The sequence below is a fragment of the Falco peregrinus genome, chromosome 3, assembly GCF_023634155.1.
Source record: "Falco peregrinus isolate bFalPer1 chromosome 3, bFalPer1.pri, whole genome shotgun sequence".
NCBI classification, from domain to species: Eukaryota; Metazoa; Chordata; class Aves; order Falconiformes; family Falconidae; genus Falco; species Falco peregrinus.
Window position 1 is genome coordinate 107894060 of NC_073723.1, and position 16139 is coordinate 107910198.

General features: G+C 38.3%; 1 protein-coding gene and 1 long non-coding RNA gene across 18 annotated transcripts in view; one reads left to right on the top strand and one right to left on the bottom strand.

The window, feature by feature from the left end:
- Window positions 1-939: 939 nt before the first annotated feature.
- Window positions 940-8765, bottom strand: RER1 (retention in endoplasmic reticulum sorting receptor 1). 2 transcript variants are annotated; one of them, XM_055798604.1, is made up of 8 exons: window positions 8633-8710; window positions 5994-6073; window positions 5594-5679; window positions 4937-5041; window positions 3783-3882; window positions 3212-3290; window positions 2935-3070; window positions 940-2042 (listed from the first exon to the last, which is right to left on the bottom strand). In XM_055798604.1, the coding sequence occupies exons 3-8, from the start codon at window positions 5672-5674 to the stop codon at window positions 1953-1955; spliced, it is 591 nt and encodes a 196-aa protein (XP_055654579.1). In that variant the 5' UTR covers window positions 5675-5679; window positions 5994-6073; window positions 8633-8710; the 3' UTR covers window positions 940-1952. The 2 variants fall into 2 exon arrangements, with proteins under 2 accessions (XP_055654579.1, XP_055654581.1); XM_055798606.1 differs by lacking the exon at window positions 5994-6073 and having other exon boundaries at window positions 8633-8765.
- Window positions 8766-8834: 69 nt separating this feature from the next.
- The window catches only part of LOC106112545 (uncharacterized), a 189664-nt gene continuing 182359 nt past the window's right edge, over window positions 8835-16139 (top strand). For 5 of the 16 annotated variants that reach the window (XR_008746211.1, XR_008746213.1, XR_008746209.1 and 2 more), the window contains exons 1-3: window positions 8835-10753; window positions 11365-11471; window positions 12984-13071. This is a non-coding gene — a long non-coding RNA (uncharacterized LOC106112545). Of the gene's footprint in view, window positions 10906-11364; window positions 11472-12983; window positions 13072-16139 lie in introns of all 16 variants that reach the window. The other 11 variants (XR_008746212.1, XR_008746217.1, XR_008746221.1 and 8 more) reach the window with 6 other exon arrangements.

The following is a 16139-nucleotide window of genomic DNA, read 5'->3' on the forward strand; positions in this document are numbered from 1 at the left end:
GCAATCAATCACTGGGAAGTATCTGTGAAGTTGCCAAGTCAAGTTTTTCATGCATTCTACAGGGGTAATTTATTTTTAGCACTTGAAAGTGATAAAAATAGAGCAAAGTTTAACAAAATGCCATCAAACTTTTCTGGCCGTTGCACACCAAGAGTCAGCTAGGGAACTGTACTGGTGTCCCAACACCATCTACATTCCCTCTTGGAAAACTGGTAATCCCACTCAACGTGGAGCATCTATGCCTACCTAAGAATGAAAAAGCATTAATTTCAAGTTGCCACTAAAGTCTGAAATTAAAAGGAGGTAAAAATGCCTGATTTGCAGTGGACATTGTTAACACTCTCTTGTTTAGGAGTCATCCCAGCTGCTAGTTTTAATAAAAATAACTATTATAAACATGGTATTTGCCTCCCTGATTTGCATTCAGAAACTCCAGCAAACCTGAAGACAGCTTCTCCAAGTCAGAGCTTTCAGAATTTTACACAACAAAACTGCAAGCATCCATGACTGGTACTTTTACAAGGCCTTTTCTGGACACTCTGTTTCCATAATTTAGAATTTGACATTACTAGTTTCCACACTTGCTAATAAAACAAACATGCAAACAAGCAAAAAAACAACAATTCAATGTGAACTAAAACTACCTGTCATCTTCCTAGGATTACTGGAGGCTGAATTCCAGAGCTCCATAATGACTTCATTTGACAAAATCAGATGAAAGGGTTCCTACATACATTTTCCAGTTAGGTGTTTGCTGAAGCTGCCACTATCCTCCATTCAGAATCTTCAAAGAGCTAATCTTTTCCTACTTTCTGCAACTGAATGCTCCCTGAAGAGTTGAAAAAGGCATTGCATGGAGATAAATCGAGGGTAACCATTACTGAAAAGGAGTCATAAATACTGTTAGATCAATGTATGTATATAAAGATAGAGAACAAGTAAAGGGGGACACTGTCTTTTAATAAACTTTGGAATTAAAAAGTCACTTAATAAAACTGCAGTTGTATCACATGAAAAACTTTACATGCAGGTCATTTATCTCTGATTTTTTTTTTTTTTATTTTTCCCCATAGAAAATGAAAAGTTGTGTTAAAACCCACACAGTTTCTCTGCTGTGGCCAGTTCGGGCATATTCTGAAAGGACTGCACATCTTAAATTAATCAAAAAAAACCCTTAAGAATGAAGAAAGCTCCAACTAACAACAATTAAAATATATATTTTTATAATTTCAGGTCCTTAAAGGGAGTTGCGATAGAGTCTGAACAAAATTTTGAGTCATCATGAAAAAGCCCAGTTTTAGCATCTGCTAGGAGATGTAATGGTGAAACTGGCATTAAAACCCAACACAAATGAGTAACTTTAGAAGCTATATGAGTATTTTTTCCCTAGTGCAAAACCCACAATTTAGTAGATTTCTTATTTCTATCTATATTTGTTTGGTTATAATTCAGTAATACCATGCATTTACGAAACTGGCTTAAGTTCTGCATCTATTTAGATCTACTGAATTTTTCTATGAAAATAGCACATGGCCATGAAGCAGAAAACAGCATCATGTGTGCCATCTGACATTTTTCCTCCACATACGTGCACAGCACTTCAGGGTGATACTGAGCAGGATAACCATGTAAAAATATCCAACTAAGCCATTAATCTCCCCAGTGCAATGGACCTTGAAAGAAATGCATAATCCCAAATCCATGGGATTATCCAAAGTTTCTCCAACTTCTTACAAAAGATAATAAACTCAATGCAATTTGGTTAGAATGCCAGTTTCTTCAAGAAACTGATATTTCAGATAAAAATAGCAAGATCCTCTTAAAATGAAAATTCAACTGCTTTGTCACCACTCTTGTTAATCGTTTTTATGAAGAAAAAAGGCATTGTTACAATGGCTCAAAATCGTTCCTTTAGTTAGAAGTAGAATTGGTCAACAGGTTGATTGCATCTTCTAGCTAGCAAAGGTCTTTCCCACATCATCCTTCCCTTTGTATTTCCTCTTGCCATGTGTGAAGGGTATATATCTGTATTTTATCATGTGCTGTAAAGAGAAAAGATCCATTTTTGAGGCAAGAAACATAATATTTACAAGTGTTTTATAATACAGATTGTAAATTACAGAATCCTCTAGAAAGACAGTTCTTCAGTATTGTAAACGTAATGAAATACCTAATTATACATCAGTTTACATGTAAACAGGAGTATGCGCCCAATCTTACAAATCTCCAGTTTGGGTATACCCAACAACTTGCACAATACGGTGAAGATTACTGGTTGGGGAATCACAGGAAACCGGAGAGAGCATAGAGGTATTAATTCTTTACTACCCTCATATCTTTCATTTACAACTTTGAATAACAGTACTTATCCAAAATTCTGAAAGTCTGGGGAAAAAAAAATTGGTTCTCTTTGTAAAATGCCAACAAGCCCTAAGTAATTTGTTAAAAATGGTCTGAATGACTTGGCTATGCTCTTCTTCCCCTTCTCTCCATCTACTTTCTCGCACCAACTTGTCAGAACTTCCCTTTTCACCCATCAGAGATCCTACAAGACCTCTTCATTAAAAACAGCCATAGTTAAGAAAGGAAGTGGATGAGAAATTACAAGACTCATCCCTGCATAAAAACCAGCTATTGAATTCTAAGATCAAAACCTTTTGAAAGCAAGCATAAAATTTTGTGATGCAGTGTATGATGGCTTCTTCCGCCACCTATTTTTGTTTCCCACTGTCAATATTTGCTCAAATTTGTTCAAGAGTTGCAAATAAGCAACTCTTGAACTAATGTTCAAGTATTAGTTGTTCAAGATCCTCTAGTAAAAGAGCTGTGTGCAATATATTTAATACCTCTGAAGTGCTCAACCGGATGGCCAGTTTGGAACAATACTGTAAGTTCTGACATCAAAAATGCTACTGTCTGTTCTTGGCAACTTACCTTGATTTGCCTCTTCATAGTGATACAAAATAGCATAATGAAGTACATCACAAGGATTGGCCAAAAAACAGGAACGTTGAAAGCCTCAAAGAATGTACATGCCATAGCAACCAGGATTCCTTTAGTGGCAGAGTGCCTTAAAAATAATACTAAAAATTAATCCTTCAACCCCAGCTACCAATAATTTGATGCAGATATTTATATTTTTAAATATATAACAAATATATAAATATAAAATATATTTAAAAACAGAGCACAGGCTGACTGATCCACTCACCAGAATTTAAACTCTGGAAGCCTCCTAATGAAAGGCCGAAATTCTTCATTTTGCCTTGTAGGTAAGGAAGGACCATCATCTGAAAAAAAGAGGGGAAAAAAAAAACCAAACCACAAACCCCCTCACACTAATTTTCCACACTGTTTGGACTCCAAGGTTTTTTTTACTTTTTATCTTTAAAAAAAAAAAAAAAAAAGGAAAACTTTTCACTGTTATACATAGATTCCAGTCACAGTGGCTGTTATATTATAACTTGACATTGATTTCCCAAGAGAAAATAGGTAACAGAAATGAATGCCAAGTTGCTTGAGTTACTATGAGGAGAACTTAAGTCACACGAACCTTTCAAAAACATATAAAACTAATACAATATGGAATGTGTTCCAAGTCCTGAAATAAAACCCAACAAATTTTATAGTAATTCCTGATGTCACATTGTAAAGATTTTTTGCAAGTCTAAAAATACAATGTCATGCTAAAATTGCACATCTTCACACTACTGTATCAGACAAAAAAACCCTGGAAGTTTAACCAAGTTCAAAATTATCACAAAATAAACTAGTCACCATACCTGAATCTTCCATTAAAGAGGGGTCTACCTTTGGCGACAAGAAAGCTATAAAGAGATTTAGATGGTAGATTCCCAAGGCATATGTCACAATGTACCAACCCTGAAGCAGAGAAGAAAAAAGAGCCAAGATTAAAGTCTTCTTGAAAACCATTTCAAGGTACTAATTTTTCAACAAGATTAAACCACCTTTTTGCTTCCTTGAGAAGTGCTCTTCTACATCCTCACATTAACATGAAAAGTTTTCTGGACTTGTTAAAAAAACACCACTAAAGATTCTTGCTGTATAAAATAAGCATTCTGACTCTATGAAAAGATGAAGTCACCTTTACTAATCTATTTATTTATGTACTGACATAACATATGTAACAGTTCTCATTTAAAGCTACCTAATTACGGACTAAACTTACTGAAATACAAATAAGCAAGATGGAAAACATGTAGCTTAAAAAGGCTAATAGAGTTTAATTTTATTTTTTTTATGGTATCCTACTGTAAGCCTAATACATCAATCAAAACAAGCCTTAGAACACTACAGGAGCACAAATCTCTCATGTATTGATGGATTTAATATGAAAGCTTTTCTCAGGCATCCAGTCGGTACGTTCAAGGTCTCTACATATAAAAGCAGCATAAAGGTAGTAAACAATATAAAACCATCACTTTTTTCAGTCATCTTTGCAGGCTTCAGTCTGTTAAATGTTCCTACCACTACCACCTGTACAGCTTTCACATTCAATCTGTAACCTTAACCGTTCTTAACTGAAGACTGGCATGAACTAGAGACATCCGATTAGTGGAGAAACAGTCTGCTGCTGGCCTGCAGTGATAAAAATGCTGAAAAAGCAATTCATTATGTTTGCGTGACAGCAGGTAACCACTGGCTCCCAAAAATGCTGTTACACAGCTTTAGTATTAAAGTAAAAACCTAACTGCAACAGAACTTTGAATTCATTCATTCTCCATTCTGAAGCAGTAAGTTTAACACCAACAAGATGTGCTCTTTCTTCAGACTATCTTAATTTACCATCTACTGTGTGCTAAATGATACTGTATGAAATTCCAAAGTAATACCATACTTCAAAAACACTCTTACACAGAAAATGGAACAGTAATGATATCTAAAGCTACTTTAGCAGTAAATCCAGTTTTCTTACCTGCAGTAAATAAACTCTAATCATGTAGATAAAACTCAGACCCAAAGTTACGATCCATCGCACTGCAGTATATGGAGTAGATTTGTCTAACCAGGACTGGTAGATCTAGGAAGAAATATAAAGTGTACATCTGTAAAATACATGATGCACAATGAATAGTTTATTACAGGGTAGCATTAGAAATAGTAAGCATTTGTGAAGAGTATTTTGGGAAGGTGAGCAACGTGAAACATTTGTATTCTTTATTACAAATAAACTGATTTAAACAAACATACTTAAAAGCATTTGAAAAGTTCCGTATTTTTACAAAGGCAAAAAGAAATAATCTCCTAATGCCTGGGGCATCATAAAGCAATTTTATTTTTCAATATTCTATGTAAGTTTCCTTTCCTTCAGATGAATGACATGAAATCTGAAGTCACTCCTCATTTTTGACAATACCAACGTATTTTCACTTCCCAATGCCACATATATGTCTAATAAATATTCCATTAAGCTATGTATTATAACATCTGTTATCTATTTTTTAAAGGCTTCAAAAGAAATCTTTTGTACAGATTGTAGTATTTCAACAACTTATCAAAAAAGTAATGAGTTTAGGAAGTTGCACTGAGACCTATTTCTAATGGAGTCAGAAAAACCCTGCAGAAAACCAACCTGTCCGAGTCTTGAGAAAAATCTATAGACCACAGAAGGCTTTCCATGCACAGACTCACCAATACTGTCCCCTTCTGACATGGTTGCTGTGGAAACAAAATATGATACATAGGTAACATTTAAAACAAAAACCTAAGCTCAGAGAACCTTTACTGTACGTTATCTGAACCAGCATTTGGAGATGATACTCTTTTGGATAGCCCTGTTTGATCCAAATTATATTTAATCAAGTATTCTTAAAAAGAGGACATTTAATCCAAAATAAATTAATTTGTAACAGATACTGTCAAGAAAGCAAAGAACAGGATATTTTACAAAGGCAAGAGAAGATCAATTTTAGGGAGGGGAAAAAAAAAGTCTATACAAAAGTGCAGGAATAAGCCTTGTTAGATATCTTCACCTTGATAAGGCAGGAGCTGACTTATAACATCTAAGCATTGAGATATGAACTGCAGCACCACCCTCCTGTCACCTCAGTTTCTAAAGGCAAAGAACAAAGCCAAAATAAATCTTTTTTAAAAAGCTGGTTAAGATTTTTAAATACTAAGCAACTAGACAGTGAAGAAGTTTAAATTCAAAACTCGGTCCACCAGTGGTTACAGTCAAAAAACTCTACCATAAGTACCTAAACTAAATCCCTGCCCACTACTAGAATTACTCATTGAGTTTATCTATCTCTTGAACACGAAGAGCAGTCACAGAAAAGTTTTGTGCACGAGCAAAACTGTACAGTAAGAGGGCCAATATCCTGAACTCAGTTAAAAAAATTAACCAAGGACATTATTTTCTAGTACATGATTCTGCTACCAATTTAAGATCTTTATTTTTCTTTTCAGTTAAGCTCAACTAAGTTTTACAGTTCACTTCAAGATATAAAACAAACAAAATAAAATGGATTCTAAACAGAAACATTTTTGCCACATCACCAGCAGCAATCCCTGACACTACTTCCTGGAGTCCTCATCTGTGGGTGGGACTACATAACCCTGGGATAGTGGGAGTACTTTCAGCCCCATATAAATATCTCAAGAGCCTCAGAGGATAATAAAGATATATGAAACATTTACTAAATCAGAAAAATGTAAATTCTCTTAGAAGGTGCAATACAGCGACTGCTGCAAAAAATAATTTGAGACCAAGGACAATCTAGGGAGGCACAGAACCTTAAAGTTGTGTATTTTTGCAGTAAATATCTGAAATTTAAATCTTCTGGAGTAATTAGCAAGTAGAAAAAAGGAGTCCTGTTAGACTTGAAAAGAGAAATGGAATCATTATGAGGCTTCAGGAGCTGCAGTCCACTTGAATTCAAGCTATAGCTAAAAAGAAAAAAAATGTAATAGAAATTCATACAATATAGCCTACTTCTTTACAGGCAAAAGGAAGAATTACTATTCTTCCCATTCACTGCACTGCAGAAGAAAGAAGTTACTCAGCATTATTAGCTGAGCATAACTTCATGCTTTGTTCCGAGTTGTTTTAAAATGTCCTGAAGTATAAAGTCATAACAAAAAGATAGCCATTCAGGTCAGAGAGACATTCTATAAAGATCACAATCATAAAAACTCATATTCTCAAAATTAATTTTACAGATACATCTGTAGCAAATAGAAGCAATAAGCAGACCTAACCTTATAATCTTGTAAACGTGAGCCTATGCAGATCAAGTGAAGAATCATGTATGTAAAGCTACTGATGGCTTTATGATGGAGTAGGCATTTGTGATTATGTATGACCGTTAATCATACACACAGTTCTTCCACAGCAGACCAAGAAATACAGCCAACACTGCTTTACTGAAAAAAAACCTCTCACTGGCTCTGTTTAAGTAGTGTAGACTGATGTATAACACATGACATAGTTTAGAATTTAAGTTAATATTTCTTGTCACATTAAAACTTTTCTGAAAGAGCACCTGTAACTAGACAATTATCAAGAAAAGCAATCTTAGGCATTGCTTTGCAAATAGTTTACAGTGAAGACAAGTCAGATCTCACTAGCAATCCTTTCACAACATAATGTAAGGTTTTACTCTTCAGCACGAGTTAGAACCCTTTAGCCACTTCAGTAAAGCCCATAATCAGAAAGATATACAAGGATTAACATAACAAACAACTGGTTTGCTACTAGCAGTATACAGACTGCTACTAAAACTCAACCATACCAAGCAGGCAAATGCATGACCTTCAACAATTATGCTTTGTACCACGACTGTTATGGTAATATCAGTGCAAATACCAGTGCACAGCTGGTTCTTAAAAATGACAGGACCTGGGGCAGCAAAGGCCTTTAACTCCTCCCTCCATCACCAGGTACGGAGAGGCACAGAGTTCTCAGACAACTCCCTGATCGTTCCATCACTAAATTAGAATCCAAATGAAGCAGATAACCAGCAAAAACACATTCCTGCTCATCCAAGTTGCCTTATCGTGTAGAGGAAACATCTTTGAAGAGAGAGCAACACACTCAAGTGATTTATTTGTAACGGTGCATGGACAACCACAGGAGAACAGCTCACTGGTTGTGCAAACTAGGGGGGTTTTAACGCTAAAAAAAAGGCTAAAAAATAAAGCAGCAGTTTTAATGTCCTGCGTTGCAGCAGCACCCTGGGCGTCAGAGGCTTACGGCAGCCCCACGGGCTGCGGGCCCGGCGCTGCCCGCCCTCACCCGGACAGGGGGTGCGCTGCGGCCGGGCCGGGCCCCCCGCGGCCCCGGAGCGCGCAAGGCCGGCGCGGAGCCTAGGAGCGCAGCCCGGGAGCGGCCCCCGCGGCGGCAGCGGGGCGCCCTGAGGTGAGGAGCGCCCGGGAGCGGCGCCGTGACGAGAGGGACGCGAGCCCCCGGCCGGCCGGCCCGGCGGCGGCACGGCCCGCAGCAGCGCCTAGGCCGCGACGGTGGGCACCCAGCGCGCCGGAGCCCCCGCGCTGCCGGAGGAACCCCTCGCTCGGGGGAGCCTCCCGCCCCGGGGCTGACACCTGCTCCCACCCCTCCAGCCCCGGGCTCCGACCGGGCCGCAGGCGCCGGCGCGGGGCAGCAGCTACTCACAGGCGGCCAAGCCGGGCCCTTCCTTCCGCTCCCCCTCCCCCCGCTTCCACAAACCCAATATGGCGCCACCGGCGGGGAGGGGGCGGGAGCCGCTTCTGCTTCCGGGCCGGGAGGGGCGGGGGGAGGCAGGCGGCGGTGCGTGTGAGGGCGGGCCGGGCCGCGCCATGCCATGCCATGCCATGCCATGCCATGCCATGCCATGCCATGCCATGCCATGCCGTACCGTGCTCGGGGCGGGAGCAGGGGCAGGTGCGGCGGAGGGAGCGTTCCCTCAGGCCTGCCGGCGGCCTGCAGCCAGCGGGGACCTGCTCTGCGCGGCCGGTGGCGGGGCGGGGCGCGGCGGGTGGCGCAGGTGCAGCTTTGCTGCCGTGCAGCCGGTGGCGGCGGCCCAGGCCGTGAGGGGAATGGCGGGGGGGCGGCCAGGGCGGGCGGGCCCGGGCTCGGCGAGCTGGGCCCCTGCTGTGTTCCTTTCCCGCCTGGGCCCGCGGTGCGTGTGGCAGCGAGCCTCCCCCGTGGCCGCGCCGCCTCAGGCCGCCCCCCACCAGCGCCGAGCCCGCTCTCGTTAAGCTGAGGAGAGGCCGAGCCCGCGCTCCTGTGTTTAAGCCGATGTAAATACAAGCGCTTTTCCTCTTACGGGATTGCTTTATTTTCCATGCTAGCGTTTTCGTTTTACGCAAAGGTGGCCTGTCACAAACGCTTTGTTTTCTGGCTGTTTCTGTGTGGCCTGTAACACTTAAATGACCCGTAGATACTTAAAAGCCTGGGTTCCCGTTACAATGTAATGTGAATATAAACAGTAAGCGCAGTAATACATTTATCTTCACATAAACGTTGTCTATACTGAAACTTTAAAATCGGTATCCTCATGTAAAATCAGCATTTTTGTATTTATTCGATATTTGATCTAGTCTTTTTGTATTGTTCAAATAATTTCCGTTGTCTTAATGCAATGGGCAGTGTGAGTGCAGCGGCCTCAGGCGGGTCTTGTCAGGGGAATTGGGACCTATTGGGGATATTCTGGGCCCTGAGCTGAGGAGCAGAAATGGATTTAGCTTGCAACAATCCTTTTAGTTTTTTTTTTTTTTGCTTGTGTGTTGTTTGGTTTTGGTTGGTGGTTGTTGGCTTTTTTTTAAATAGGCTCACTTGTAGTTTTTAAACCTTTTGCATGCTACAAGACAGAACAACAAGGCAAATAGATCCCCTCTTTTCACATCGTACAGTGAATAATCATTACGTGTAGAACTTCCATAGCTATAGAACTTACAGACTGCTTGGATGTCAAATCCTTGACTTCAAAGGCTTTAATAGCTGTGATTCCAGTCTGTTCTATTAGAGCCAATAGGGAAAACCTTGATTTAATGGATTTAGGATTTCTGCCTGGTAAATACCTTCAGTTAGGGTAAATGTTTAGACAGAAAGATAGTAAGGCTTGAGAAGGGTCTGAAGCATGTGAAGGTGCTAACAATATAGATATAAATTTAATCATATAAAGGAGAAAACTTGAAAAAAGGGGGATGTTTGTTGAAACAGTTTGGAAGTATTGTTTTATTTTCTAGGACAGGACAAGCTGTTACTAAAGATGGAAGTTACTATGGGGGCAAGTTTGTCAAAGGAGAAATCATAGGGAATGGATTTCAATACTGGACATGAACAGGTGATCCTGTAACTATTACATTCCTTTAAAAAATAATATCCATATCCCCTTTTGATATATAAATACATATCATAAGCAGCCAAACTGGTTTAGTCCAAGTTGTCAGACTTCCATGATATTTATTGAAGAGTTATAGTTTTCATATTTTCTTGTTGCCCTCTCTGGGTTAACCTTCAGTCATCTCAGAAAGTTAATCAAATGCATTAATGGTAGAAACCAGAAACATGTATCACCAATTTTTTATAACAGTCTCAGTCCTTCAAAGATGCTCATATATGCAGAGTTGTGCTCATGTGAAGTGCTTCACAAGATCAAGCCAAAGATGTTAAAGGATTTAAAGAATTTGAATAAACAATCCCTTATGGAGAGGTGTCTCATGCATGATTTGCCAGGGGAACGTTTCAGTGAATTCACTCTCTTCTAACATCCTGAGCAGAAAGAAGTTCTTCGATTAAAGATCTGTCCCAGTAAGTTGCTCCAGAAAATAATTTTTCCTCTTTCTCTTTATTCCTGTACAGCTAAGTCAGTGACTTCACCTAAGCCCTTTAGTCAACAATCTGTAAGGCTGACAGAAAATAAAGAGTGACCACCTGAAATACAGTGTATCACAGAAAAAAGGGTAAATACTTGACAGAAAAATAGTTATGTGTCATTTTAAGTTCACATACACCAGGACATTCACATTACAGTACTTCTAGTGCTAAGTTTTTCAGGCTTTGACACAGAAGATTTGAATGAGTACATGCCATCAAAAAGCTGTTAGGGTGACTACGAAATTCAAGTACTACCTCTGTATGTTCCTTAACCATAAAAGAACACAGAATAAATCTTTTCTTTTTAACAAATCACTGTCTTTTTAAAGACCAGGAGGATTATGATTCATTAGTTTTAAAATAAAGACTGAATGAGCACGTTTGTAGTCTTCAATAGACAGCAATAATAAAAAAGTAGTTGTTAATTACAAACTTACAGGCTTTAGAATGTCTTCTATTTGTGCTTTACAAGTGAAATACCACTTATTGGTGAACTTCAAATATGTTTATTTCTGTGTTTAACTTTCTCATCTATTTGGTTCAAGGGAACACTTATTTCTGGTCAGTTTGTGTTTGGAAAGCTCCACGCATGAAGTCTTGAAACATAAAGATGGTGGGAAATACAAAGGAGAGTTCTGTGGAATGAGAGAAGGTAAATTAGACTCTTTGAGTAAGCTCTGTTTAAAATTTGCTCTGTCAAGACTGAACAGGCCTGTTTAAGCTGCATAAATACAATTATTTAATGATTTCATTTTTCAAAGATGGCTTTGGTTTACTGAAAGCTGGGAAACTAAGCTCTTGTTCTCACTTTATGTTGACTTAATCTGTGAGAATTAGTTTCTGCTTCAAAAATAAGCTATAAAATGCTGAGTTATGTTTGAGTAAGTATTTAGAAATAGTAATGTTTAGTGAAATTTAGAGATGGGGAAAAAAACTGTTACTGGCTAGGCTATAATCTACAAACAAAAAGGCCATACTGATGTTAAGATGCAGAAAACAGCTGGCACTGCTGCGATTGTACGAATAGTTTAGTAACATAGCATGGGAAATGGAACGGTTGCCTTATTAGTTTTCAAACAGAATGAATTGTTAATCAGGAAACATTTTATGTCCAGCTTTCTTTACTTCTAGTCACTTTTTCATATTGAGGAAATAAGTACATTTTAAATTATGCTTAAATGAAAAAGGGTACAGGTGAATTCTAGGACTCCCATACTTTGGCCAGATACAAATATGGTACGGCTTGGTTGACTGAATTTGTAACATTTGCATCATATGAGAATTTGATACTCTTAACAGCCTATGTGCATTGATTGGCTACAGCCTTGGAAACAACTGAAATGAGTTTTTGAGGGCTCCTGAATGTTGAAGTAATACTGTTCTGGTTTTCGTTCGGAGTCAGTCTAGCAGGACTGAAACAATTGGGATCTTGCATGTATTTATGACAGAGTTTAGGTACAGTTACTCAGGTTTGTAAAGAATTTCTTAATTGACTCAAATGTAACCAATGTAGTAGTATCCCTGTCAAGCTCCATGTTGTGGTATTTGCACTGGAGTCAGGTTACTCAGTGGTGCTAGTGCTTGCAGTAGCACTGAATAGTAAGATCTTTGGAGCACCAGTTTCATTGTGCATGCAGTCAGTTTCCTGTTCTGGTTTTACTGTAGACATTCATCCTGTATAAAAACTATGCGCATGGGGTTTGGTGGTATTATTTATTTGTTGATGTTTCCTCATGTTTGGAGTTTACTGTGCATAGTACCCATGACTGTGATTTTATTGAAGGTAGATAACATTCTGCTAACTTAAGCCAACTGTAATTTGGAAATAAATTCAGAAGGCTCTGACTGAAAAGTTGCTGAGTACTTACCAGAAATGGTCAGGCTCACAATGAATGAATGAATAAACAAGATTTTAATTTGCAGCTTGTTGCGGGGTCTATAATTCCCTTTCTCCCTGAGGAAGGGTTGGAATGCTGTTTTTAGAGAACTGAACTGTACCATTTCACTGGTCACTTAAAGTTCAGGGAAAGGACTGTAAGAGTGTGGAGAAGATTTGACTGCCACTGGTTATTGTTATTGGCTCACTTTCTCTGATAGTCTGGTGTACCAGGTCACCAAATCTGTTTTCCTTTAAGAATTTCCTATTTGTTTTTCACTGTTTTAGGAATGAGGACAATTATGAAGGAGCCTGGATTCTAGACGAGTGTCAAGGTCATGGAATATTGCCTTGTGCTGCTGGAACAGTATATGAGGTATATTAAAAAAGACTCATGAGAAACTGTGCTGATTTGTTTGAATAAGCTCAAAGGATCGTGGTAGAGGATGCTTCAGGCAGATAAACGTGAAAGGCCTGTGTTTAGAACTTCATTTAACAAATTTAGTCCCCATTTTTAATTGAGTGACAGGAGATTTCAAATTTGATTTATTTAGGGTTTTTTTTACTACATTATAATAGTCTTTTATATAGTTGAACTTCAATTTCAGTTTGACTTTTCTTGGATATGTAGTCTTCCTGATAGTTTTATTGTGATTATTATTTGGAGTATTCCTTATTTGTAAAACAGGAGTAAACATAGTGATTTGGGGGTGGAGGGAAATGTATGTGTATGTATTTATAAGCACATACAAATACTCGTACTCACTGACACCTACTTCAAGGTAGCAAGATCAGGGAATGTATTTTCAGTATGAACTAAACAGCAGGATAAGATGTGGTGTAGATTATTTTCCAGTAATTCAGTGAGATGACCTTGAGGCCTGGGACATAAGGACCAAATGTTGTAGCGTGTAAATGAATTACTGCATTGCAAATCAAGAACAGGGTTCTGTCATTGCAGTCACAGTATTTGAGGGTTAAAAAAGAATATCTGAAACTTGTTACTGAAATTTTGAGTAACAAAGTCAGGTCTAATCTGTGCTTGTCTTGGGATTTTTTTTTATTTTTTAATTTTATTTGACATCGTTTCGCTGGTAAGTGTTTGGAGAGAGATATCCTTTGAAGAAGTGGCATTTTATGCTTTGGTAGTAACTTCAGAACTTGAAAACAGTAACTTTTAATTGTTGCATACATATTAAGAATTGGAACAGGCACTACATAAACTATTTCATTACCCAGGTATAATGAAGTTCAGAAATTTAATACTGGTTTAATTGTTTAAGTCTCTTTTGCTTTCTGACTTTGATCCTCATTCAGTTTACTTTGTTGTTGAAAAGAAGGGGTCTCCCTAGGTTTAGTGGAAATTCATGGTATGTTTTCAGGGAAGCTAAAAATTACAGGGAAGACTATTCAATATAACTTTACTACCTTTCTCTAGCCAACTGACATTTTTTCCTGTGGACATGAAATCACAACCAAAAGTCTACCGCATACTGTTTATGTAGTTAAAATAGATCATAAGGCACTTAGGTATCTTGTGGTTTGGTCTGCTATTGATATATACATAAGCAGATATGTTGGCTTTTCAGTTAAGGGTTTGGTTCTTATTTTGCACCTGTCAACACCCCCAGATTTCTTTTAAATATACGTTAAAAGATATTAGTTAAATCTGTTAATCTAAACTTAATTATTGAATACAGTTTAAAAATCTTTATGTATTGTTCCATGAATATGGGAAAGTTGGGAATTAAAATCAGTAGGACAAGATAATAAATACTTGTTAGATAAAGAAGCAGATGACAAAAATACGTACAAGTGCTGTTGTGCATTTGTTTCATTATAACCTATACACTGTTAAATACAAACGGTGTTGTTATAATAGCTTCTCACTTTGTGAGACATTGAAGACAGGGTATTTTATGCATATAGATGTGTGCGCATGGGTGCACACACAGTTTTGTGCCACTGGGTGTCTCTCTAGCATCTGTTTTGAGACTGAACTAGTAAATTCTTCAGGCTTACACTTCCTCGGTACCTCGTTTGCCTCTGTCTGGTTGTAAGCATTTAGTACTATATTTAAGTTTGCACTGGATATGTGCTCAAAAGTGAGGAGATACTTTGGCCAAAAAAATAATCTTGACAGTACTGACAACAGTATCTTGTCAATTGACTTAGTGTTTATATTATGCAGAAAATAGGACAACCACATAATGCAAGTGTTCACCCAGCATACTGCTTTCAAATTATATAACTTAACATGAAACAACAAAAGCATATAAATACATTTTTTTCAGGCGAAATGATAGGTAACAGTTCTTTAACTTGTTACCATAGAATTATGAAAGGGGTAACCAGCCTTCTGGAAAGGGTCTAAGTACCTGTGACCTCCACCTTACAGGTGAATGATTTAGTTGTGTGTTTCTGCAGTTTTAATCTCTCTGAGCATGCTGCTTGTGGAGCCATTCCCCTGAGCGGTGGTAGAATAAGTATTATTCTCCTTTCCATCTTTCTGCCCCAAACGCTGCCTCAGATCTTAAGTTTTCTGTGGCTCTCTCATTCTCTGTCAAAATTGATAGTGTGCCTGGTCACTTCTTCCATTTCAGATTTGAAAGCTGACAATAATATACTTTGAGAATAATAATCATGAACTGAATGGTTATAGAATTTTCAATACTGCTTGTTTTTTTCAGTAGCCAGTCCTGACGCAGTACAAGTAACTGGTGGAATCTACCACCTGCTTTAATGATCTGTTGTTGTCAATGAAGACTTGAAAAAACAATGTGATCCAGTTAACCACTGGGTTTCTGTGCACAGTATTCATTGTTTGTGCCAGTACGTTCCCAACAGATATGGTAGTAGATCAGTATACACTGAAGTCCAACAAAACTCAAGGCACAGTTCCAGCAAAACATGAGCCTACATAATATGGAAGTAAACAGGAAATATGTGAAAACTAATTAGAGGATTTATGTATGGGCAGCACAGGGGACAGGAACCCAGTCATAACACAAATGGTAAGAATTGGTTCAGTGCCCAAAAAAGGGCAAGCTACTAAGAAACTCAAATTAAGGATCTGGAAATTCTGTCACTTTGTCTACATTAACTTCTGCAGTTTTGGAGTTTGTTTTGGATAGGCAGATATCTCTGTGAATATCAAACTTTATTGCTGATCAGTTAGTGTGCCCATACCTTGTACAAATAGTTTTATGCTTGTAAACTGTGTGTAACTGTAGGGATTTTGAAAAAATCTGATACTTTTTTTTCCCCTTTACTGAAGAAGTACCTTGGACATACTGAAGTAATCTGCTAGAATAAAAAGAACATGGGCAAATATTTTGAGCTCTAGGGTATTCTAGCATTGCTTCTATGTGGTATAGAATGGATTGAATAATGCTGAATTTGTCTGTTTTTCCTCTTTAGTTTTGATTGTAATGATGTCAGGGC